The 25,893-nt window shown below is 42.9% G+C and overlaps 2 protein-coding genes across 3 annotated transcripts in view; one reads left to right on the top strand and one right to left on the bottom strand.

The window, feature by feature from the left end:
- lrrc29 (leucine rich repeat containing 29) overlaps positions 1 to 2,337 on the top strand; it is a 10,602-nt gene extending 8,265 nt beyond the window's left edge. For both annotated transcript variants that reach the window (XM_041938416.1, XM_041938415.1), the window contains exons 9-11: positions 116 to 328; positions 416 to 633; positions 721 to 2,337. In XM_041938416.1, coding sequence (XP_041794350.1) covers positions 116 to 328; positions 416 to 633; positions 721 to 889 — 600 coding nt within the window. In that variant the 3' untranslated portion in view covers positions 890 to 2,337. The remainder of the gene's footprint in view (positions 1 to 115; positions 329 to 415; positions 634 to 720) is intronic.
- Positions 1,651 to 25,893, bottom strand: elmo3 (engulfment and cell motility 3). Its single transcript, XM_041938414.1, has 21 exons — positions 25,650 to 25,893; positions 20,916 to 21,021; positions 17,158 to 17,198; positions 16,961 to 17,033; positions 15,248 to 15,298; positions 14,226 to 14,395; positions 13,665 to 13,764; positions 13,389 to 13,540; positions 12,889 to 12,967; positions 12,040 to 12,090; positions 11,766 to 11,888; positions 11,487 to 11,609; positions 11,268 to 11,372; positions 10,843 to 10,951; positions 10,614 to 10,750; positions 5,803 to 5,966; positions 4,843 to 4,955; positions 4,651 to 4,755; positions 4,414 to 4,493; positions 4,247 to 4,327; positions 1,651 to 4,098 (listed from the first exon to the last, which is right to left on the bottom strand). Exons 2-21 carry the CDS (start codon positions 20,991 to 20,993, stop codon positions 3,886 to 3,888), a joined length of 2,148 nt encoding a protein of 715 aa, XP_041794348.1. The 5' UTR covers positions 20,994 to 21,021; positions 25,650 to 25,893; the 3' UTR covers positions 1,651 to 3,885.

Here is a 25,893-nt window from a genome sequence, read left to right as displayed (position 1 = left end):
GTTTAGGGTGTAAGAAGAGTAGGCGATAGCTTTCCTTATACTCTAGAAGTTACAGTAACTGCATTTTTTAGTAAAACGTGCCATAGCTGTTATACTAATGCACTTACTGCAACAGGGAGACAAGGGTCCCAGGTTCACCCGGACCTTCGGCAACATGGGCTTCTTCAAGCCCCCTCGTTTGCCGTTTGAGGAGAGGCCCAAGCTGGTGACACAGAATGACTTGGAGCAGTTCAGACAGCAGGCTGGAGCTTCACTTTTAGCTCTCAGCAGGCTGCAGGAGCTGGACCTCTCTGCCTGCCCCAAACTTACTGACAGCAGCATCACACAGGTGGGAGGCTGAGGAGGGGCAAATGTTTCAGCTTGTAGCAGGAATACAGAATATTTAAGTCAGGAGTACTGTTTCTCCTCTCCGCAGGTGGTTCGTTACCCAGACCTCCATCGTCTGTCACTCTCCATGCTGCCGGAGATCACGGATGCCAGCTTGGTGTCGGTTGCCTGGCACTGCCGAAGCCTCACCAGCCTGGCCCTCAGCCACTGCCCGGGAATCAGTGACCGTGGAGTGGCACAGGCAGCACCGCATCTACACAGACTGCAGCACCTCTACCTGTCCTGCTGTAATAACATCACGGACAGGTGAGCGGCATACAAACCCACGTCTACTGTGTCTTTAGCCCCACATAAAGGATGATCTCTAAATCTCTTGACCTTTGAACCCCCCAGGTCCTTGTTCCTCCTGGTGCAGCACTGTAAACGTCTGCGAACACTTGACATCTCAAGATGCAAAAACATCTCGCTAACAACCGTGGACCTCCTTCAATCACAGCTGCCCTTCTTGGAAAATGTCCACTACAAATTCATTGGCGGGGCTGATCTTAGCCTTCCGCTGTGACGGACAGCCGCTGGACCTTTTCAGCAACAAACCCGCTGACCAAAGCCTGCTCCATTAGTTGAGCTTTTGCACGTCAACAATTTGCACAAGAAGTGAGGGAGGTGTTGTCAGTCTACTGTAAAACCTGTCACCTATACATCATCCTGTTCTGTACGTGAGTTTAAAAAAGTCTTTTCTTTTATGGGGCAGGTACGAAAATAATATGGAAATATTTCTGTTTGTATGTTTAACATTTCCAATGTTGCTTGGATTCAAATAATCATAAATCCTGAAATCTGCAACACACAGTACACACACAGCCACAGCAAGAATTCAATTCAATTCAATTCAGTGTTATTTATGTAGCGCCAAATCACAGCTGAAGTTGTCTAAGGACACTTTACATTTAGAGCAGGTACAGACCAAACACTTTATCGAAGAAAAGATTCTCACAGCGTCTCATTACAATCAGAGTGTGAATTGTTAGAGGTACATTCACCCAAACCAGTCAAACAATATCTCAGAAAATATTTATGTTGCTGAAGGCTGAGCAGAAATCATTTTGTCAAGATTGAAAGATGATTCTGAATCATATGTATAATAATGTAATTACATGTTTAAAAATTTTGAACTAATGTTGGTCAAATTGGAAAACGCGCTGCAGACTAGTTCTTACATTTAGTCCACAACTAAACATGCCATTCCAGTTCTCTACCAGGCTTCATTAAATGCTCTCGCTCGTCCATGTTTTTTTTTCTTTTATCTTGTTTTTTTTGTTTGTTTGTTTTAAACAACAAAACAGGAGAAATGTTTTTTTTGACAATGGCAGTTCTAGAAGAAGTAAATATGGAATACAAAGTGAAGTAGTGGTGCAGTAGTGGTGCTCAACTTCAAGAAATGACACCGAAGCTAAGGTGAATGATGGCATGGCATGATTTTTGAAGAAGACAGAACTGTTTTTGGACCTGATCCTTTAGGATTTACAGTGTGCCTGCCCCCAGTACTTAACAGTTTTAATTATTTAAGGGTTCTTTGAAAACAACCTGCTTTATCAGATGTGATAAGCATGTAGTCAAACTTAGTCTAAAATTTGAAGGAATTTATTGAAAGGGAGTAATTTTCCACAGAGAGCAGACAAATCATATCACAACATTTTTTTTTTCAATGAAAATCTTAAGCAATGACATTTGCTGTTATTACTAGATACTACAATTTTACCATAACGGTGCAAACTGTAGTTTCGAACTGACTTGAATTCATCTCTCCTTTGTTGTCTTTGGTCAAGCGCTGTAGCCTAATTAAGAAAATATCCCTTTATACTGTATGTACATTGTTGAACAATTTTGTACTGTTGTAACAGTGTTTGAGCCACTGTGATAGAGGGAAACTTTTACTCTGCAAAGGTGAAAAATCAAGGATAAAGTATGTTGATTTTATAAATAAACCAAAGTCTGGCTGCTACGCTACAGGACAAACACACACACTTTTTTCTTTCAGTATAAATCAAACCGTTTATTCATGTGAAGTCACCCAAATCACATGATTCAAAGTGAACATTATCACAGAGGGTTGTGTGTGAGGGAAGCACTGCAGAGGACAGTCGTGACTGTGCTGAAGTAAAGTAACCCAACACTCAAACACGCTGTGTTATACTGTAGAAGTGTGTCAGTTCTTCAGTTGCTGCTTTGAGTGTCACCACCATCATAGTATTATAAAGTACCTTGTATAAAACTGATCAGTTTTAGAAATCATTCAGGATTGGATACAAGACAGTTCAGAAAAAGATCACTGATTGCTGGTTGGATATAAACTTTTTTTCTCATGATCAAACATGATTATGGATTTAAGGTACAGTTGCCTATGAATTAAAAACCAAAAGTTAAAAAGTCAGTTCGGTACCTAATGCAGACCTGCACCACTAAAAAACAGAGGTTGTACGGAGCTTTCAGAGCATCTCCACTCTACAGTAATCATATTGAGCCACTGGGGTCTATACAAAGGCGAGTACCTTGCAAAATATTGAACACGGAAAACATACTTTATCTTTCATTTGTTTGAAATGAGTCAACATGTGCCACATCTTGAGAAAGCACTCTGTTCTAGTTAATGCCCATTTAAAAAAGCAATCAGACAACCAGCACTTAGAGACAAGGATCAAAGCATTCATAGCTCCAACCAGTAATAAACCTCCTCACACACAGGAATATTCTATGTATCACACATAGTTTTAGATATATAAAATGATTACACAACAAAAGGAAAGTACCATTACTTGAGTGGCTGTACTGCATAAGAAGAATCTCATTTTTTAAGCCTTTGTTGTTTTTGGAGCTGTGTTGAGGCTTCCAAACAGCTGAGAAGGAGAAATTGTGAATGGAGAAAAAATTAGTACAGTCGATAGCCATCTGGTAGCAGTGCACACCCCCAACCACTGCTGTAGTTTAAAGGAGCAGTGTGTAGGATTCAGTGGCATCTAGTGGTGTGGTTGCAGATTGCAACCAACTGAAAACCCGTTGCCTCACCCTCCTCTACAGGGGCTGCTAAAAACACGAAAGGCTCTCTCTAGAGCCGGTGTTTGGTTTGTCCGTTCAGGGCTACTGTACAAACATGGCGGTGCAGCATGGTGGACTACATGGAGGAGGACCTGTCCCTCTGTAGATGTAAAAAGCTCATTCTGGCAAAAACAAATTAATCTTATTTTCACGGGGTTATACACTAATGAAAGCAAACTAATCATTATAATTTTCCATTTCTGCTTATAGATCCATCTGAATCGTACACACTGGTCCATGAAAGACAGCGGTTCTCCTGTTCAGAGTTTCACTTGGCTGTAGAAGACCACAGAAGAAGAATTGAATGCCAGGGTTATAAATTTGCATTATAAGAATAAGTGCATGGATGCGCAGGTCAGCTCTCACCACACATGCCTCTTATTTCAGACACACACACACACACACACACACACACATATTTACACATTCACACATCCTAGCTGTGCTCCAGTCATTCAACACACTCTACTGCTCAGTCTGGCTGAAGTCGTAGCAGAAGTTGTAGTTGCTCGGTGGTTTAGGGATGACTGGCGCACTGTCGGGGATGGGAACGTTCTCAAGGTCCAGGAGGCGAAGCTTAATCTCCATAGAGAGGAGGATCTCCAGCTCGCTGCGCATGGACTCACTACTCATCTCCCGGCCCAAGAGGACGCTCAGTCCATCTGTCCACAGGCAGAACTGACAGAGAGAGGGAAAGCCTTTCAGCATGCCATTTCTGTTCTTACTGTACATTCTAACACACACAGATAGGACAAGGGTGATGAAGAAGAAAAATGTGAAGAGGAAAAACGGAACGGTTAGGGGACGAGTTGAGAGCAAGACTCACATCGGTTCTGGAGGGGGCGATGAAGTTCAGGCTGTACTCTTCCACGTCATATGTGATGCTAAATGCCAGGTCCAGCACCTCCTGAAGCACATACACAAACACAGCGAGAAGTCAGCCGGGGGGGTGAAACATGAGCACAATCTGAAAAGACAAGGAGCGCTGCTGACCTTGTTCTGTTTGCCTTTGTTGTCCTTCATGTGAGGACAGTCCTTTCCCGTCAGCAGGCCTTTGATATCTGCAACTGGAACTGAGGGAGGAAAAGGGCAAAGAGGAGCAATGAACATTCAAATAAAGAAAACACGGATCCAGCTCATTTTCACCACCAATCTTTGTTTGCTTCATCTAAATACAGACAAGTTGTAAATCTTTCCATCTCCAGAGACCCCCCCCCAGCTTCAACTCACTCTTATCTTGCAGTGTTTCGATTGGTGGATTGTCCGTGTCCTCCTCCACATCACCATAGTGAAGCATCTTGTGATTGGGTGACAAGCGGCAGTACCAGAGTTTATCTGAGAAAAATCAGACACAGTTGAGCCAAACAAGACGCAGTCTACTGTTTTTTAAGTGTGTGTGTGTGTGTGTGTGCACTCTGTCACCCTGTCTGCGTCGGCTGCTAATCTTCCTGAACATTGTTCCCTGACACAGCCTGTTGAGTCTCTGCTGGCGGATCAACTCGAGCAGCTCTGGCTTCAGGCGCTCTTTGAGCTCACTGGAAAGAGAAGCACACACTCGACAAAATGTTTCAAAGTGCTCTATCACGTGGCGGCAGCACCACGCTTGTTTTGCAGACATGGTTGCAAACTCACAACCAACTGGAAGTTAAGACAAACAAAAACTGAACACAAGACATAAAAGGCACTATAAAACAAGGACAGTGACCAACATTCACACCACAGTTTTGTCTTTATCATTAATGTGAAAATCAAATGAGGTTTCACAGTGTGGGTGGCAGACAATAACCTCAACCTGCATGGATGACCCCTTAATGTGGCAGCGACACACTGCTACTCTCTGTGTTTAGTGACAAACAGCAGCATCATAAACAACAGTATAGCTGCTGACCTGCCAGCTGGTTCCATAGGGGTGGAAACTATCTCGAGTCATCAATAGAGCAGCTGATCAGGCTTTGCTGCAGACACCCTGTGGCTTCTCCTTTCCCACATAAAAAACAACCTCAATGGCAAGAATCTCATTTTTCTGTAGGAACATGGAGCCAAAACCATCGACATCCCTGAACCCCGTGCACATCACGAGGCCAACAAAACCGAAACTTACAGAAGCTCACTACTCCACCACAGAAACATCCATTCCAGCTTCTCAAGTCAGCTGGTATGTCCACATTTCCACAACAGAACAATTCGTTTCAAGAATGCTCTGTTGTCTGGAGTTCAGTGATCTGATTCCCTGTGTCATGCCTCATGCACTGATTATTAACACTCAGTAGGAATCTATATGACTTAGGATGTAGAGCGGGAGACCTTCTGCCATGGAGCTGAAACGAAGGGCTCAAGGCAACAAGAGGCTGCACATGTAAGTTGCAACATCATGCTACTCACAGTACAGGTGGAGCAAGAGTCTCCTCTTGGTGCAGCCGCTCTGTCTGCCGCAGTTTGAGGATCTCGCTGTAGTTGAGAGCATTAACTTTGTTTTTGAAGAGCTCCAGGGAGGTCGGCTTGCTGGACAATGTCCTGGTGATCTGCTCCCTCACCACCTGCATCACCTGGGGATGGAGACGAGGACACAGATGGTCTGGTTTAGTCTGGCTGACTTGCATTCATATTTGGGCTGAGTCACCTACAAGATTCAAGATTCAAGATCAAGATTCTTTATTGTCACTGAGCATTACATGTCAATTTGTATTGCAACCCCCATGTTAGAAACAGAAAGATAAGAAAGTAATAATAAAATAAAATAAAGATACTAGAATAAAATAAACTAACATGCAGATTAAAAATATGCGTACATGCAATAAAAATATACCAGAGATGAGAATATACTAAGACAATAAGAATATACTAAAACAATAAAATATACCAACAGCATAAAAAATACCAACAACAATATACCAGTACAGCTCTCCCATACAAACACTTGGTTGGAGATCAGCAGAAGAAAGGAACAATGTATAAATTCAGATGTTGAGGTTATGAAGAGCCACCATTTCTCTTTTATTTTATGTTTTATTTTAGTGCCTCGTCTCTTTTTTGCCCAAGTAGCAGAGACAGACACAGACAGATGTGAGATGTTCTTAAAAAGGTCCACCCTAATGTTCCCATGAACTCACATGCTCAGGTTTGGAGAAGTTCAGGTGAAGTTCCTCTGTCTGGAGCAGACAGCAAAAACATTGTTGTGACCAAGAAAGTTAGAATTTAGCTCTGAGCAACAAAATGACAGCAGTACAGGAAATACCTGGTGCCATTTAGTAGCTTTCTGGTTGACTATAAGAGCCCCCAGTCATTACGTTTGGCCTTTAAAACCCACATGGGGATGTTTCTTCTGTTTACTAGGCCAGAACATGGGGCACAGATTGATGGATAATAAGTGCAGCTTGCTGGCTGTCCCTGCACTCTTTCATCCAGCCCCCCTTCTTCACCACACCCCTCGCCTCTGATCCATTCATGGTTTTCCCGCCTACTTCTATTATCAGTTTAAAGCTAAAGAGCCAACTCCCTCCTGGTTCACGCCGTCCAATCACATCAGCCTGGACCTACCTCCCCTCCTCTCTGACCCACACAGTGCGCTCTTCATCAGCCCATTATCTGTGACATCCACCCAGCACCGTAACACCAACCACGCTGAGTTAGTACAGTCAATGAGGACAAACTGGGCGGTTATATCACTGAGCAGCATCCGTATTGATGGTTGTTAACCGCAGGAGAAAAATCAAACACACATTTAACTTAAAAGCCACTTTGTAAACAAGTCGCTCCAGACTGAGCTGCTGCAGCACTGACTCAGGGTCAGCTATGATGTGTGTATTCTGCATGACTTGTTAAACTGAAGCTCACGCAGAGGGACAGGGGGTGACCCTGGCTACCCTGAAACAAGCTCAGGGCAGTTGATCAAACGGGTCACTTGCAGTGTGTAAAATCTATAGCTTCCTTCAGTATACTGCGTGTGCCTCGGTTGTAAAGAGGAAAATCTATAGTGCTACGAGCCCAAAGCCAACTCCAGCACTATATGTCCTGCTCTCGCTTCTCTGACTCACTCTGCTGACCTACATCATTCTTCTGACACCGAATATGACTTGATTGATTACGAACAATCGGTGACTAATTTGACCGAGTGAGTGCGGCTCTGTACAGACTTCTCTCCACTTTGTTGTAGCAAAATAACTAATTATTACAACAACACATCTGCTAATGAGCAAGTGACATACATGACAGTCTCAATCACATGACAATCTGATGATGGCTGTTACCATGCGACAAGCGTTTGTCATCTATCATCAGACAGAGTCTGAGAGTCTGTCCGGCTGCAGACGCTGAAATCCAGACCGTCATCCTAGATTGTGTGAACATGCGGGGACACGAAACATGCGGCGAGAGTTTCACACCTCCTCGCGCTCCCCGAGCCAAAATAACCTCACTGTCCATTAACTTGCCACTGCACACTGTTACATCACCTTAACTGTCAAGTGTCACCTTTTTTTAGTTGGACTATGGATGAAAATGGAATTTTTGGCATTTGATATCAACTTAAGCTAATCAGTACCAAACAAATAACAAACTACTAAACTATGAACATTCCAAACAGGAAATAACACTAAAGACGACCTTACCTCCATCTTTTTTCCTTCAGGGCTGACTATTTGGACAAATATATCAATCCCAACCTCCAATTCCCCTCGTTGACAACAATCAGAGGAGAGTGACAGGGATGAGGAGTGGTGAGCACGAGGGACAGAGACAGAGATCACCTACATGACAGGAGAGGTGCAGGCCTGTGGCTGTTTTGTAAACAGACACTGACACTCTCACACACACATGCAACCCCACCCACCCCCCACCCCACCCCTGTCCATCCCGCTGTTATTCAGCTGAACTGGCCAATAGGAGCGCTGACTGGCAGCTGTCCCTGTTCCCTAAAACCCTGCTGCATGTGCATGTATGCTAAATGTGTCCTGCGTGTATGGGCTTGTGGAGGATGACCGTTATCACAGGGGGTGAACGGGGCCACAAATACGTTCACGTGACTGGATGGAAGGAGAGTGTGTGTGTGTGTTAGTGAAGCAGTCTCACATGCACTGTGAATAAATAAAAATAAATAAATTTGTGATATCACAAATCCCAACACGTCTTTTTTCCTCTGGTTTCTCTTCCACTGCGCTCTCGCTAGTGCAACCTTATCATTCTCGCCCTCCCGTATTGTTTCCAGAGGTTTTAGGTTCCCTTTGTTGTTGCATAATTACTGCTCATGCCCTGACCTCTTTGTTTTTGTCGTTTCCTTCTCCCTCTGTTTCTGCCGCCCACCACGCTTCTCTTTGTCCACCTAATGCCCCTTTGTCCTTGCCCCAAAGCACCCTGGGTAGGGGGCCGTGGGGAGTAACAAAAGGCTGGTCGGCCGGCCCGGCGCTCAGGACACTGGTCCTATCCTGAAAGGTCAAAAGGTCGCCGAGTTTTATGGCTATCAGGAGAGCACTTTGTTGACGGTGGACAGTTGCGATGTTGAATTGGGGCTCAGGACAGATGCTCTACCACGCTCCTGTTCAGGACGGCTTGATTCTTTATATTTCTCCCAGACAAGACCATGTTGCTGAAGGCTTGGCACAACCTATTACCAGAGTACAAGTACAACACTGTGGTTGTACGGTCGCTGTGTTTCCCTAAATGCAGGGTCAACTCTATCTGTGGGGGCCGGGGATGGTTAGCATAAGAATGAACCTTTACAAATTCACAAAAGTACAAATTTACACAAATCCAAAAAAACTCTGGGTGGGCTTCATTTCTCTTTTTAAATGTTTTAACATCAGCAAAGGTACATGTAAGATGAGAGAAATTTCACTCAAGGCTGCTGAGGCTGTTTTATCCACATTTCATGGTGCTACCGTGCAAGACAATAATCAGCAAATTAATGATTTAATCACAGAATGAGGTGATCACGGCTTTGCTGCTAAGCCCAGACAGACAAACATCATGCATTTAAGCAGTAAAACAGTGGGTGGATACAAGGCAAGGTGGACACAAGGCAATAACTCCTTTAACATTATTTTACCATTTATGGAGTATTTGAGGTTTGACATGTCCAACATAACGATGGACTACCACAAATGAGTCCAAGTACTCAAAGTGGAAGCAAAGTGTTGCGAAGTCACAGGATCTGTCCTGGCAATGAAAAAACCTGTGTCATCTTTTTACACACACATAGCAACAATCGCCGAAGCATTGCGCCATGCTAGACCAGCGGCTGAACAGTTATATGTCAGTGCAGTGACTGTGGGAACTGCAGAGCAGAAAACCTGCAGAGCAGAAAAACAGCAAAGCCATAACCCTTCCCATCTCTGTGGTAAGACTTTTTTGTGCATCCAAGGAATTCAACTTTTCAGCTCAGCCTCAGATAAGACTTTTCTTAGCATCTTTGGGCTGAGACCCTTACTATTTAATTGTATGTCAGTGGACTAAGTTGACCTTAAGTATGCTATGAAAACACAGCTTGTGCTACAGACAAATTGAGCCATTTGCCTTTTAACACAGTATTCCTCCTGCAGGGTCTGGACTAGATTTTCCTGAGTGGATATTCGGACAGATATCACGACACTGCTGAGGTACAACTGGGATGTAGTCAACTCTGAGTATTTACAGTATGTACTGAAATGTGCCCATACATATATAGTTGTATGTTGGGGCCAAAAAAGCCAAAAAGCACAGCTCTGGACCTTTTAATATTTACTCATGGTTGGTCATACCTCATGATACCTCACATTTACATGCAATCCTTCAAGAAATAGTTTGGCATCTTAGCAAATCTGTTTTTCTGTTTTCTTACCTTGAGTAACATGAGGTGTTTACTGCCACTCTTAATGTCTGAATGTTAAAATATAGATGTTGTTGACGCTAGAGCATTCGGTTAGCTTAGCCAAGCACAAAGACTGGAAACGGGGAAATGCCTAGCCTGGCTCTGTCCAAAGGTCACAGAGCTGCCGGCTCAAACAGCATATTTATGCTACGGATGTGACAGTTGCATTGATCTAATCTTTAAACTCTCGGCAAGAAACCGAATGAACACATTTCCCAAAAGGTTGAACTATTCCTTCAAAATGAAAAGAAAGCTGGATTCATCAAAATCCTCCTGCATGGCACAATAGTTCGTACCAGGCCTTTGATGACAGGCATGCCATGCCATGCCAGGCCATGCTATGCTACGGTACCTTGTCAAAGTCCTCCTGTGTGGCTCTCATCTCCTTCCAGGTCTTGTTGAGCAGCTGAATGCAGACACAGAAAAGCTCCTCCAGCAGCCGATCCTGACTGAAGAAGATGGGGTGGTAATCAGATCCCGTCTCTGAGGCTGTCAACAGAGAAAGCGATGGAGGAGTTTTAGAGTTGGTTTGATTAGAGGGTACAGGGTCATGGCACTTAATAGATTGGAGGTGAACTTACGGGGCTCTCCGATACGAAGGATTTCACACAGGATGAGTGTGAGCTGGATGCTGCTCCTGGCAAATGGACACTCATGTTTGTCTTCCCTGCTGCTGTTCTCCAGGACGAACTGCGAGAGGGCAACAACGTAACACTGTGCTGTAAACACTGCAATTTAAACTGCCAGTGGTCGTAAAGTGAGGTCTCAGTCATAGAGCTTACACAGACAAACAACATGAAACCATTCCATTCTGCAACAGTCACTGAACATGTACGAGCTACATGAACAACTGATCAGATGATCAACAGGCATCTTTCATGGACTGATTTCACATATGGGACAGCTCATGTTAAAGACTTGTTGACATGATGCTCGCTATGACATTGACAAAGTCAAAAGAAACCTTTTATTGTGCCATTAATATGATTTTAAATGAGGAACTCACCCTGCTGTAGGCGTCAGGATAGCGGGCGGCAAAATAAAACATGGTGTCCAAAGCCAGAAGACCAGGAGGCGTTCGCACCAAGTCCTGACCTGGGTTACTATTGTTCTGAGAGGAAATACCAAAGACAACTTTAACCAAAGCAATATGAAGATAAACATACAGCAGAAAGAATTATTTGTAACAAAGATGACGGTGAACAGAAACACAGCAGTCACTTACAGAGAAGCCTAACTTCTTGAACTCTTTGGCACAGAGTGAGCGTCGTCTCTCGTGGCTCAGACTGTTCTCGCTTTCTGTCTCAAATGCTGCCTGACGCAAACCATGAAGGATGTCTCTCTGCTCCTGGAGTGACAGAGGAAGAAGAAGATAAAGTACATATACAAATTATAAATTAAAAAACGAAATTGTAAAAAATAAAAATAAAAAATGCGTGCAGGTCTGACAGCAAGGTAGAAAAATGTCCAGCGGCAGACTCTGCCTCGTCAGGTCATAGTTCACCTGGCTGTAACAGTCCAGAGGCGTCCTCATGCGAGGCTCCAGGTGATTCAAGGTAACTGACTGTAGGACATAGAGGTAGTGAGCCATCTCGTCCTGGACTAAGCCAGAACTGTGGATGATGTTCTGCAACAAAATGCACATGTTTTCTTTAACAGGGCCGGCTGTTCACTTATATTCCTCTGCATCACAGCGAGGTTGTTCTTCATATTATCATTGAGATAAAGCAAACTATGTGAAAAATAAATGTGAATAAGGTCAGGTAAAGATCATTTACTTTATAAATGTACTGACGGAGATTCTTCTTATTCAGGAACGCAAACATATCCTGGAAAACAAAAAACAAGAGGACAGAGTGAGCTTGAGTTGAATGTGTCACTGTGGTGTAATGACATGTTTCTACCACGGGGTGGTGATATCGTGTCAGTAACCAATCAGTGCACGGGATGCTGGCTCGGAGGGATAGTCTGTGAGACATTGACCTCTGTGATGAAGCCATCGCTTGCTGGTACACGAATCTCTAACCCCACCTCGTTTTGTTCAGGACTCACTTGCTGATAAGAAGGGTGGGTTTGTTGACCTACTGTAAAAGCAACAAAGTGTGTGTGTGTGTGTGTGTGTGTGTGTGTGTGTGTGTGTGAGTAACAAAGAGAGCCTGAGAGAAAGGAGGCGGACGGCTGAATGAAGGAACTGTGTCTGCACAATGAGAGAGGAGCAGGAACAGAACAGAGGGAGAGAAAGCCTTGACTGTCTGCAGAAAGGCTGAGATGACCAGACAGTGAGACAGACGGGTCACATCCAGCTGTCTGCAGGATTCTGACTCCCATGTACGATAATGGCCTCCGCCCCAAGTCACATGCATGCCACTCTCAGCTCCCATCAGAGCAGGAATGCACCGCAGTAAAGAGTGAAAATGACTGAAAATAAAAAACATCAGCTAAGCCTAAGTATGCATGAGGCATACAGATTCACAGCTGCAAGCATCTCTGTCTGGAAGCAACAATCAGGAAGGCTCTGAAACAAACTAAATACCTACTCGTCTGCATTCTTAGATGTTTGAATAGCTACAAAAAGAGGAAGAGGATGAAAAGTGCGTTAGAAAGTGAGAAACCGTCTGCAGCAGCACCTGTCTGTCTGAGTCCCCGGCTGTTTGTAGTAGTGCCATAAGCAGAGCCATGGCTTTGGTCTGTATCTGCTGGTTCGTCCTGAAGCAGGTCAGAGAGGGGAGAGGCAGAGTGAGACAAACACACAGTTTTTTCAAAATGTTGCGCAGCTGCATGTTCATGGATGACGGGAGGCTGAAATTTAAGGATGTTTAAGTTTAATTTCTCAAATCGATAGATTAAGTCTAGCTGTGACATTGGTACTGTCAGCACCCTTACTGCCCACAGAGACATCGCTCTGTCAGGGTTTGTTTTCGCTTTCTCTTTCACTGGACATGAGTAGATCATCTTGTCAGTGATCTCAATTTTAACGTTTATTAAATCTATGCGTAAAAAGGAATGCAACATACTATATTTGATGATAGTATAGTCATATTTCAAACAAATGTGGCAACACACACTGAGTATTCAACTAATTCATGATTGGCTTCTAAGAGTCAGACCATATCTATCTGTTACTTACACCTGGAGGTGAGCGATGAGCTTCTCCATAGTGACTTCCTGTTTGACCTGCAGGAAGAGGCTGTGGCTGCTCAGCACCATGCTCTCCAGGATGTCCAAGGACACCTGCTGTATTGATGCATCAGTCGGCTTGGCGTTGACAAAGCTGGCAATCTGAAAGGAGGGGGAGAAGGAAGCGAAAGAGAGACGGGAGGCGGGGAGAGTAGCAGCCGCAGTGAGTGAAAAATCTAAATCTTACACAAAGCAACAGGCAGAGCGAGAGCAGCATATACAGCACCTTCTTGATGAAGACAGAGGAGAGGTTCTCCCAGGAAACTATCCCATGATCCATCAGTTCCATGAAGCCTGTCAGTGTGTGGGTCATGATCACATTACTCCTGAATGACATACACAGAAATATTTTATACATGTACACACACACACATACACACTGACAGATAGTACTCAGATGGACTGCTTATGTGGAATCATTTCAGTAACTCAGTTACTGGTTTGAAGTGCACTCAGATTTTGCTCGCTGTGCCCCCCCTACATGTGTAAGTTTGTCAGTGTTTTCTATGATCATGTAAGCCGCTCAAAATAAATAATCTAACAGGTTTTAACTGGAATTGAGTCAGGATGAAATGGGAGGAAACACGTCTTGAATATATTATGTGCAGAATATATTAATATTTGTTAACCTCCTTGATTGTTCTATATCTTCAGCCTGGCAGGATATGCTGCTACATGTGAGATCCACTTCACCCCCCCAGTGCCACTGATATCTGAGGAACAGTATTTTACTATTCTATATGGAAGCACAGACACACACACACACACACACACACAGAGTACTAACTCATTGGAGTCCTCTACTATCTTGACCAACAAGAGGTGTCCGTCTCGGCTGATAAACTCCTGAGCAAAGGTCACGTCTGTGGAAACACTCGCCAGTTCCTTCAGCGAATCACAGCGCACACCTGAGTCCGCACTCTGGATGCCCTTGTACAAGTCTTCTGCACAGCGGCCCTGAGTTCACCAGCATCAACAAAACAAGAGACACACACCGTTTGTTCACACACACACCATACTCAGCAACTTTCTCATTTTTATTAATTATGTTGTACTGTTTTTTCAAACTTAGCTACTTGTAATTGGCAGTGACGGATCAATGATAACTTCTACTGTAAATTTGCTTCATATAAATATAAATGAAAGAGTGATGATGTTGCAGGTCTGAAGGGAGAGCGGCTGAACCTGGACTACTGATTACACCTGCAACTTTTATTGCTATTAGCTATGCGACCATTATTATTATTATTAGATTAGTAGTGCCGTACTATGTTCATAGACTATCTGCTATTAATATGTTAATACATCACATACATAAATATATCACATAGACATGTACTTCTGTCCAATCTCTCTCTGTCTCTCTCTCTCTCTTTGTGTCTGTGTCTCTCTGTCTCTCTCTCTCTCTCTGTCTCTCTCTCTCTCTCTCTCTGTCTCTCTCTCTCTCTGTCTCTCTGTCTCTCTCTCTCTCTCTCTCTCTCTCTCTCTCTCTCTCTGTCTGTCTCAACCAGTCAAAGCAGATGGCCGCCCACCCACAGCCTGGTTCTGCTCGAGGTCTCTGCCTGCTAAAAGGTCTGTCACCAAGTGTTTGCTCATGAGGGAATTGTTGGGTCTCTGTAGATAAAGAGTTTGGCCTGTACCTGCTCTATATGCAAAGTGTCCTGAGACATCTTCAGTTGTGATTTGGCGCTATATAAATTGTCTTGAATTGACTTGAATTGAACTAATGAGCCAGTAACAGAGTGAGAGACGGAGGATGGGAGAAATGTGAGAACAAGGGAGCAGTGTGGCTGGTTGATGCAGACTCACCGGTGCCTTGGTCAGACGCAGAATGCAGCCGTTCTTAATGTCCAGACGATTCTACCACACACAGACAGGCAGGCAGGCAGGCAGGCAGGCGGACAGACAGACAGACAGACAGACAGACAGAGAAACTGTTGAAAACTAAAACACACTGACATATACAGTGAAACCTGTAGAGGAAGACACTGGTGCACACACAGAGTTTTTAATATACACAGTATGGAGACCTACACAGACATATAAACAGCACAGTAACCCACACACTCACAAATAAATTCACCTATAAACTGCAATAAAAGCTATAGTATCAGTCAGTCAGTAAAAAAGAGAGACAGGAGGGTTTGCTGCCATGAATATTTAGTGGGTGAGTCTATCTTAGAACATTTATAGGATCAAACTGTTTTTCTGTGTAAGCTGCAGAAAGGTAATGAAGCTCTGCACCTCCTGGTCAAGAAGAGTTTTCTCTGAGGAGCAGCTGACCTGGACCCTCCTCTCAGGCCACTGGCAAAATGTGTTGTGCTCTTAAAGCGGGTGAGGGGAGCCTGCAGATACCGCATTGCTTCTACTGACAATGCCTTTATCTTACACCAGCCTCATTTCAAAGGTTTATTTAACAGGGACAATATAGATAAACTTTGCTACACAGAGGAAAAAGAAATGCAGCAGATGTGGTGTATAAAGTCACAGCTTCAGCTTTTAAATATAGGATAGAACATAAAAACAGTCAGGACTAAGAACAGCAGAGTATACAAACAGACTGTGCACTGCAGTTTAGGGCATATGTTCACTGCATAAAGGTGCAAAGGTGTATGAATGTAAGAGTGTGTGTGCATAATCAAGTACATGTATGTGACCATATAATGTGACCAGTGGATGCTTTCAAAACGGATTCACGTCTTTGTTACTGAACTTGAACTTCTGGTCACCAAAATGGTTTCACAAAGTAAAGTAGCTCATTTGAGCTGCATGTACATGTGAATCCAGTATGTATCATTACTGATCTGATTGAATGTGAGAATAAGTCAGCACTGGGGTCAAGTCATACTGAGACCCTGAGTTGAGGAATCAGAATCAGTATCAGGAGAGAAAAAGATTAAATAACCACATTATTACACAGCATGCAATCAAGCCAAGTCAGCTCATCAAGAAGCTTAAACTGAAACATCTGCATTCAACTACAAACTCACTCACTTCCAAGTCTGAAAAGTAGCATCTGTGTGCCAACTGTTAACAGCAGCACACTTCCGATAGTCTCACAGCAGTTGTTTACTACAATAAATAAAGCACCTTTCTCTGCATATGTGATGGAATTCTAATGGCTTCTGCAGACCTGTCTTCAGCCCAAAGAGGGGGAGGGCCTTCAGTGGCAACCTTTTCATAAGGTCACTCGACACCAACAAGCTGAGTGCAGTTCCAGCTGCTTTTCTTTTCCTTTCTCTCTCCTTGTACTTTGATTTTTCTGTCTGTCTCAGCTTCATTTTAAAGAGCATTACTAAGATAATGTGAGCTGGGCTTCATCTTACAACAAGTAACTTCATACACTGATGGACTCAAGAGAAATACTCACAATTTTTATTATAATATTTGCTTCATTCTTGTCCTAAACATAGAAACTCTGGTCTGTTGCACCGTGTCTTCAATACATGCTCAGACATTAACCAGACTGATTCCCTGTTAGAGATATACAGTTGTTTTGATTTGTTCTTAGGTCTGACTCACCGATTCAGTGATGTATGTCTGTACTCCATCAGCATACTGCAGAGCGTAGTTGTCAGGGCCTGGGAGATTCCAGCTACACACACACACAAACTGATATTAACTATCAGGGCAATAGATACAGTTCAATGATGCCAAGCCTTACAAAAAGAGACAACAGAGAGGCAGCAAAACAAATTGATCCACTATCATCAACTTACCCATCACACACCTCCTTTATTACAGCAGACAGAGGCTTTTTCTGCACAGAGACAACGCAAGACAGCATGTAAGCCAGATCCATAGACAGACAAATATATATACACACACACACACACACACACATCATACAAAACACACACCTGCTGCATTCGTGTGTGTTATAACAACAGGATTTAGCAGTCAGGGAGCTGTACACATGCTTCAGTAATAACATGCTGTTATGGGATCAAGATACCACAGCTATTCATGCTGGCTGCAAACTTTGTTTGCTGAGAAGAGGAAATCCTAGCGCTCCCCAATGCTTTCTGGACAATGTTACCCTCAGTGCCAAGAGCCTTCTTTGTACATAAATAGAAGCCAGACTACTTCCATGTCTGACTCTCAGCTATCCTGCTATTAGTGGTCAGCCTGGTGGTCAACCAATCAAAATGTCTTCGGGTTCTGTGGTAGACCCAGTGGCTGCTCTGTTATTAGTGGCAGTCAAGAAGGTCGACCAATCAGATGTGTTTAGTAAAGACAACTGGGCCAGGATTGGTTGCGTTCTAAAATAAACATATTTTGAGTAGAGCATGGGCATTCACGTCCAAATCAACACCCCTGAATGCTCAATGCTGTTGTGCTGCTGTAAGGATTATTACAAAAACAGACTTTGAAATGGTTGGTTAAGGTATCAGGGCTTTAAAAAGTGTGCAAACCTGGAATCTGTTTTCATTCCAGTATCAGTTCTGCTGCATTTTCCAATTGTTGAAATTGCCAGACAGTCTAGTAAGTACCAGTTAAATCGACTCTTTAGTCAAACCTTCTCAAGTGATGTACAATATGTATACAGACACATACCCCTGCTGTCTGGAATATAGTTTAAACTGTGTGGAGTGTCTACTGCAAAGAGGTACAAGCTCCTCAAAGTTTATAAGAAAGACAAAAAGAAAGAAAACTTAATCACATAAGATTCGTTAAGATAAGATAGTCTTTAATTGATCTCACAGCAGGGGGATTTACTGCAGCAGAAGGAGTTGTGCTGGAGCAAAAAGAAAAACGCAAGGAATGATAAAATACATAAACAATGTAATAAGTAAAACAGACAATACTGATATTGAATACAGTACATTTTTGTCAGTTTGGGTGTGTGTGGTCTACTGGCAGCATTGCTGATTATAAAGTCTGACAGCAGCAGGAAGGAAGGACCTGCAGTATCTCCCCTTCACACACTGCGGGTGAAGCAGTGCCAGTGCTGTCAGTGTCCTGCATGGGATGGGATATTTTCTCCATCAGGGATGAAAGTTTAGCCATGATCCTCCTTTCACTGCAGACATCCATCTGAAGTCTGCAGTGTAGAGGGTGAGGAGGAATGGAGCCAGGACTAATCTCAGAGGTGCCCCCATGCTGCAAAGAACCATGTCATACAGCTGCGTCTTGTATCCTCACATACTGTGATTGGTTGGTGATTCACGCTCTGAGTTGACATTCCACCCTTTTGTGCTCCAACTTGTCCCTCAGGAGCATAGGATGTTTGTTATTGACGGAGAAATCAGAAAAACATGATTCTCACAGTGCTCCCAGCCTTAGACACGGGTGGAAAACTTCCAGCCGATTCCGGCCTGCGAGGTGATTCATAAATACATAAATCTTGAGCGTCATTAATACTTGAAACATGCTAAACTAGATGATTTGAAAGGACAAATGCATTTGGACAAAGTTCATGCCTGTGCCCAACAAAACTGCATCCTCACAGAGACAGTGCTGTGCAGGCAAACGTTGTAGTGAGTGAACTAATAGCTAAGCAACTGAAACCTCATTAAAAAGGAGAATTAGTGAAGGAGAGCCGGGTTGATGCTCTGGAGCTGCTAGCACCAGACAAAGTAATATGTTTCTAAGCATTAGTTTGTCTCGAAGAATTACCAGAGTTAAAGTGAAAACCTGACGTGGAATCTCAGTGATAGCCGGTGTCTGTGATTTGGCCGTCATGGTGGACATTACCAAGTATCTCTCAGAGCTGAACCTCCAGCTCCAGCAGCTTCACAGCTCTCTGCTTTCAAATGTGAAATCATTTGAAGTGAAATTAAAGCTGAGAATTTTCCTGCTCCGCCAGAACAAAAGCTGCTATGAGATCTGAATAGGCTGGTGAGTGTGAAAACTCCTTCAGGCATTTGGCGAGAGGTTTCAGGACATGAAAAGTCAACAAAAGGAACTGAACATATTTGCTGATTAATGTGGAACCAGCTGATGAGCGAAATCATTGCACTGCAAAGCAACAACCTACTACTGTGAGCACTACTGTGAGGATGTTATAAAAAACTGGCCCATGGTGAGAAAAAGGTTTCCCATCCCTGCTGTGGGCGGTAGATGACAGCCAGTAGGCAAACTGTAGCGGGGTCCATTTGTGGGCTCACCAGGCAGCGGAGATGGATTATGAATAATGTAATATGTGTATGTAATATATGAATGAATGTGATATAATTATCATCTATCTAAGAATGAGCATTTTGTGCTCCATAGTTGGGTAAGTGAAAGTCAAAAGAAAGAGAGAAAGATTAGAAAATGTTAAAAAGCTGACCTGTTAGTCTACTACCAGTCAATGATGTGTACTATACTGGCATCGACATTGTAGAGCAACTTTAAATATCGTGTGTCAAAGCACACAAGGAAGTGGGGAAAGTCAACTTCTGTAAGCACACACACCAAACAGTCATCCAAACATTTTATAGCACCAACATCATCTTATCCATCTTCCACTTTTCAGACGACAATTATCTCAGCATCTGAGCTGTAATGTTTGCGTTGATGTAATTCTAACCACAGACACGTTTGTCTCTATTGTTCTACTCGCAGAAACATTAAAAGGAAAAGTGAGAGTGAAGCAAAAGAATCATTCAAATCACATTCAAAAAATGATGACATGATTTCTGGCTTGATGTTAATTGATTGAACTGAATTGATTGATGGTGTTTTAAACAAACCATTCGAACTTGGCCCCTCCTCCCTGGTTCAACGCCACAAGAAGCACTCTGCTTCTGAGCTACTATTGTACGAAAGTTACATCTGTTGTAATGGAGAAGCTGATACTGTAGTAAGCTAACTGAGCTAACCACCAGCACCTTCCTGTCCCACAGGCCATATATATATATATATATGTGTGTGTATATATATATATATATATATATATATATATATATATATATATATATATATATATATATATATATATATATATATGTATATATATATATATAGTCAGCTCTTATTTTGCATTTTGTATTTCTCTATTCTGTTGCTATTTTTTTCCAACTGCTATTGCCTGGCGCCTGTAACACCCGAATTTCCCTGGCTGGGGATTAATAAAGTCTTGTCTTATCTTATTTCTTATTGGCTAGAGGTGACACACCCGCTGCCCAGAGGTTGCAGCCCAGAAAGGTCCCAGACACAGCAGTGACAAAATAAAAATGAAATAAGACAAATAAAGAGGGTAGGGTCTCTGCCACACACTTCTAGTGGGTCTAGTGATGACTGAGAGGGATTACTTTAGTACGAGCCTATCCACTGGCTTTTAGCAAAGACTGATTGTATACCTTTAAAGGGTAGAGATAAGGTCACTGTAGCTGTCTTCGGGTCAGCAAAAGAACCAGGCTGAGAGCAAATGCTGCCTGAAAATGCTCAACTAATCACAAGAAATTCCCACGTTGGTTCAGCGTCGGAGCAGCCAGCTCGAGCAAGTCTACATATAAAATGGAGGATATCTGAAAGTGTGTGAGGACATTACCTGATCGAGTTGTATGAGCTGGGGGTAGGCCCCAGGCATCTGGATGGCTATCTTCACTATGTCCTTCTGTTGTGGCATGTTGGCATCCCTGGACTCCACTGCCTATCTGTGAATAATAACAGAGATGAAAGTGTCAAGATGAAGTATCGTGGAACTACAAATCCCAAGACTAACTTTTACACTGAAATATTGTGGCTGAGTCTGAGCCCTAAACTAGTGCTGAACAGAGTACTGATCAGAGATTTGTGAAAATGTGGGCCTAGTCTTGACTAGAAAGGCTTGAACTGAACTGCATTGGTCATACGATTGACAAACCAGCTGTGTTGAGCTGAATAATAATCAGTGATTTTAAAATGTGATGAAGTGGAGAGAAAGTTTCCGTACACTGTCCTTTGACAAAAAACTTTACCATGTTACATTTCAGTCATCAGGGAAACCCTGATGAAGGTGCCTGTCTACAGGAAACCATGGTGTGCGTGACCTTGTGCAGTTAAGATGAAGACGTGATAAAGAGAAAGTTAACAGTTGGCTGTAAGGAGAACTGGCGAGCCCAGTCGTATCATAAATGACTCATGGTACTCATCAACTAGCATTTTCAGCGTGAAGCTGTAGAACACGGTTCCCCTTTTACTGTTCCTTTCTTCTCCCCTCTCCAACTCACACACACTGATCGTACACACTTCCTCCTAAGTCTTCAGACAGCATTCCCGGTGGGTACAGAAGAAGCTGTTGTTGCGCCTCCACCCCCTCCCCCGTCCTTGTCCCTCTCCGTCTCTACCTTACTCTCAGCACATGGAAACAATACAGCTGGATCAAAATTCTTCTGTACACTCATGAGCTCACGGTGAAAGAAAAGAGGTCGAGCTTGTGTCTGCTTGTGTTCGGCGTGATTAATAACCCTCCCCCTCTCTGCTAAATCTCTTGGATAGTTCACATACCATCACTCCCCTCTGAAAAAGCGAGCTCTCGCAGTTTATGGCAGGTTTCAAAGCGATTCTCCTGTCAAAAGAACCACACACCTTTACTGCCTTGTCAGCTCACCCGCCCTGAGGCAGCGTCTTCCCTGATAGAGAACACCTTCAAAGCAGAGAATGAGAATGGGTAGGGCGTCACTGAGCAAGACTGACTCCGGCTGGTTTGTTTTCGGATCGTTTCGATGGCACAGACAGCGAGGAAAGCCCGAGGTGCTGAATTCAGTGCATCGGTGCTGGTGCTGAAGGTCAGCTTTACTCCGACAATTAACAAGAGTTTTGCAGCCTTAATCTTAAAGAGATTTGGTGGAATGCAGGTTTGTTCTAGGGCAGCTTATGAGGCAGCAAATTCAAGGGCAAGCTCTGCATGTCATGTTTTAGCAACAACAACCACCGCCGCCTGTGGGTTTTAATACGAACATCTGTCTAAGCTGCATAATGATGAACATGAAACTGAGGCCGTGTGTCTATCTTCTGAAACCCAGATTACTGCTTTGGTTGCATTGCAAGGAATGAAAGGAGAGGTAGCTTTGTTTTTCCACTTACACTACGTCCTCAGACGTTGTATTTGGCTTTCCACTGGGAATGATTTGTTTGATCCGTTTGAGAAGCCCACCTGTATCACTCTGACTCTTACAGTTATTACATTTAGAGTTCGATGCCAAACAGGCTCACAATTTGAAAATTGAAGCTAATTCTATTGGTCAGCCCACCACTTTGGGCTGGATCAAAATATCTCAAAATCTATTAGATGGATTGGCATAGACATTCGTAGATGGTCATAGTCAGCAGATAATGAATCCTAATGACTTTCCTGCAGTACTTTGGTTTAGAATACGACTGATTAACATGTTGTCATGCTGACACTTCCAGATAATTTTTACAAATGTCTTTAATGTGGCCAAGCAGGTAGAGGCACTCACTTTTAGATGTATTCAACTTCTGTTCAGTCTAATAATGGAAGATAACAGTCTTCAAGAACAGAAAAGGCAGCAACTATTTCCCCATTTTACCATAATCAAAATTCATGTCTCAATCCTATTAATATTAATCAATATTGTATTGATTTTCTGCTGTACTGTAGTGCATTGTAAGACGCTCATGTAATCGTATAAGTGGTAAAATACTCAGGTTTCCTGCACTGCAGACTAAATTGTAGGTGAGTGTATCTGCAGCAGACACACTTTCAGTGCACTCACATTCAGCAGTGAATTAGGTCATACAGGAGGGAAAAGAGCTGATAGACAAACTAACAATGCAGCCAGTTACACTCATGAAAAAGAACTTTTCAGTAGATTTTCGTCCAGAAGGGCAATTAACAAAGTCAGATCAGCCAGAGAGCAGAGTCAAAACATTCATTCATTAATTCAAGTTCAGAAGACTTCCAGTACTCTGGGTTAACCACAGCTGATGACGAAGCACTATTAGTCTACATTCATGTTGACCTGTCCCAACATGCTTCAGGCCTCATACAACACTGCTCACAGCTCAGGACGCAGCGCTGACATTCCCTCCACTATGACAAGACGAAGCTCGTTTCTCGACTGCAGAACAAGACGAGCTCAGCCGCCGTCCTAACCTGTATTCTGACTAATCAAGTGAATGACATACTATTCTAAATCACATTACAGGCTGGTGCGATGTCCTGTCGAAAGAAGTACACATGAAAAGACAATAAGATACCACAACTTTGTTCTGAGATCATTTCACTGGTTAGATGCTGCCTTGTAACTAGAAACAAGCTGGAGTATCCTAAAAGAGATGACTTTTCTTCCAACAGCAGCCACACTTGAGTGCTGGATACAAGCCCTCTTAAAACACATCTGAGCACTTTCAAACACTGTCAAACCACCCCTGAGTTTGTTGTACACTTCAGCTCATGAGTCTCGGTAAAAAGGTGCTGATCAGTAAAGATGTTGGAGCTGTTCGATATTTCATGGTCCTAATCTCTGTCCACAGAAGTCAACCACAAGTAAGTGTGTCTGCTAGGCACAATCTTCTATCGCGATATATCTAATTTTATATCCTAACTATTTTGTAAATTCAATTAAGAAATGGTTTAAAATAACCATACTGTAACATATTTCACATCATCATTTGAGACTGTTCTTTTGTTTGTAATTTCCAAACAAACAAAACCAACAACCTCATATGAGACAAGACGTAACACGTTAAATACAAAGACTCATAACAGTAAAACTAACTTTCTGTCAGAATGGAAGCTTTAAGGTTCCAAATGAGAACAACAGCGCTGTGTTATCACCACCAACTGTCTCGTGAGAACGTGGTCAGCGGTCCTGCTGAACAAATCACACTGCGAGGCGGCTGGATGCTCTAAAGCTGTTTTCTCATATGAACCCTGGACAATGTCCACAGGATCAGGTCCAGAAATCGTCCAGTGCGTCCTTCCACACATGTGGAACATTTCTGCATGTCAGAATATTCTTTGGATGAAGGTGTTACTACATGATTCTCAATACACTGATTCCAATGAACTTCTAACATAATAAACCACGGCTGTAATGATTTACACAGTTTAACTAAGGTTATCTATTGATAGAATTATATATATGATATATATCATTTCCAGTTGATGTGACAATGGGGATGTTGAGCTGACACAATTGGTCAATTAGATCATCAACTCATTTAAATAAAATTATTTCATTTTATTTTTCAAATACTTTTTCAAGAAAAAGTGCTAGAACACTTCCTAGTTCCAGTTTCTAAAATGTGAATATTTTATGGTTTTCTCAGATTTCTATGATAGTTAATGGAATATCTTTACTTCTAGTACAGGGCTGAACAAAGCAATGTGTTCTGAAGGTGTCAGGTTTGACCCCCATGTGCATTTATCACAACTTTTTTTTGACTAAACAATAAATCAATGGCTCAATAAAATAGTTGCGAGTTTAAGAAATAATTAAAACAATCGGTAGTTGCAGCTTCATTTGGTTTTAACAGACACAATTATTCACTTTTACTCTACATGTACAGATTAATTCATTCTGAAGGAAAATCATACTGATAACCACTTGTAGTTGTATTAATATGTCATTGTCAGTAATAGGAAGTTAGGATAGGTACAGTGGAGGGACAACACAGCTCCACATACATGTGTGACTGTCACATTGTTTCCCCTTCATGACAGAACACCCTCTTTCACAGATATTTGCAAACTACACACTGCAAAGTGGAGGCAGAGGTGTAAAGATCGTAATGTTCACCATGTTCAGCAGCTGTCAGCGCCTGTATTCTGTCAAGAGAGCACCACAGAGACGCCCAGGCCTTTTGTTAGCCTGCAGAGTGTCTCAGACCCCTGGACCCTGCCCGTGTGTGTGTGTGTGTGTGTGTGTGTGTGTGTGTAAGAGAGAGAGAGAGAGAGAAGCACACAGTGGATCTAACATACAGGCTTCTACTGGGATTTACTGGATTCTGGCTTTCAAACAAGAACATATATACCTATGTAAATCTTACACTAGTATGTAACCTATTAATTACAATAATGAAGTTGCATTTTACACATGTTGAAGTAACCTAAGTGCAGCTGAACAGTTTAAGCTGGTTCAGTGAGGTCATGTGCTGCTTGTTCACTGTGTTTAAGCTGTAGAAACAAACGCATGGATGTAGATCCAGGTAAAAACAGCACCTGACCTGTCAGTAACCGACACATTTCAAACTGATGTGACTGTTGCCGGAGCTCTGTGCACAGATACAGCGTGTGAGTCAGCTGCAGAGCGTTTCCTCCCTGACTGCGTCCTACCTGCTTTGAAAAGCCAAGTCGAGGGCTACTGTCCTGCAGGAACCGCCGCGGTCGGAGCGAGAAACATCTGCAAGCGGCCTTTTTCCCCCCAGAAGGCGCTAACTGAGTCCGCAGACGTGACTTTTCTCAAAGAAGCATTTGGACGACTCGCAAAACAGGAAAAAACTCTTTCCAATAAATTTTCAGGGATGATTAGTTGGCAGAAAAGTTCCGGGTTGGTTAAAGTCGTTCAGGCGAGTGTTTG

This window comes from Chelmon rostratus, chromosome 6 (assembly GCF_017976325.1).
Source record: "Chelmon rostratus isolate fCheRos1 chromosome 6, fCheRos1.pri, whole genome shotgun sequence".
Classification (NCBI taxonomy): Eukaryota; Metazoa; Chordata; class Actinopteri; order Chaetodontiformes; family Chaetodontidae; genus Chelmon; species Chelmon rostratus.
Note: the sequence above shows the minus strand (reverse complement) of the source record. Positions and strands in the feature narration are given on the sequence as shown.

What these genes read in the sequence shown, in the direction of transcription:
- elmo3 (XM_041938414.1), bottom strand. Translation starts at nt 20,993, where the DNA reads ATGCCACAACAGAAGGACATAGTGAAGATAGCCATCCAGATGCCTGGG. An exon ending in ATAGTAGAGGACTCCAATGA is followed by an intron (nt 13,765 to 14,225) that starts GTTAGTACTCTG and finishes TATGTCATTCAG; the next exon opens with GAGTAATGTGATCATGACCC. An exon ending in TCGCCCCCTCCAGAACCGAT is followed by an intron (nt 4,099 to 4,246) that starts GTGAGTCTTGCT and finishes TCTCTCTGTCAG; the next exon opens with TTCTGCCTGTGGACAGATGG.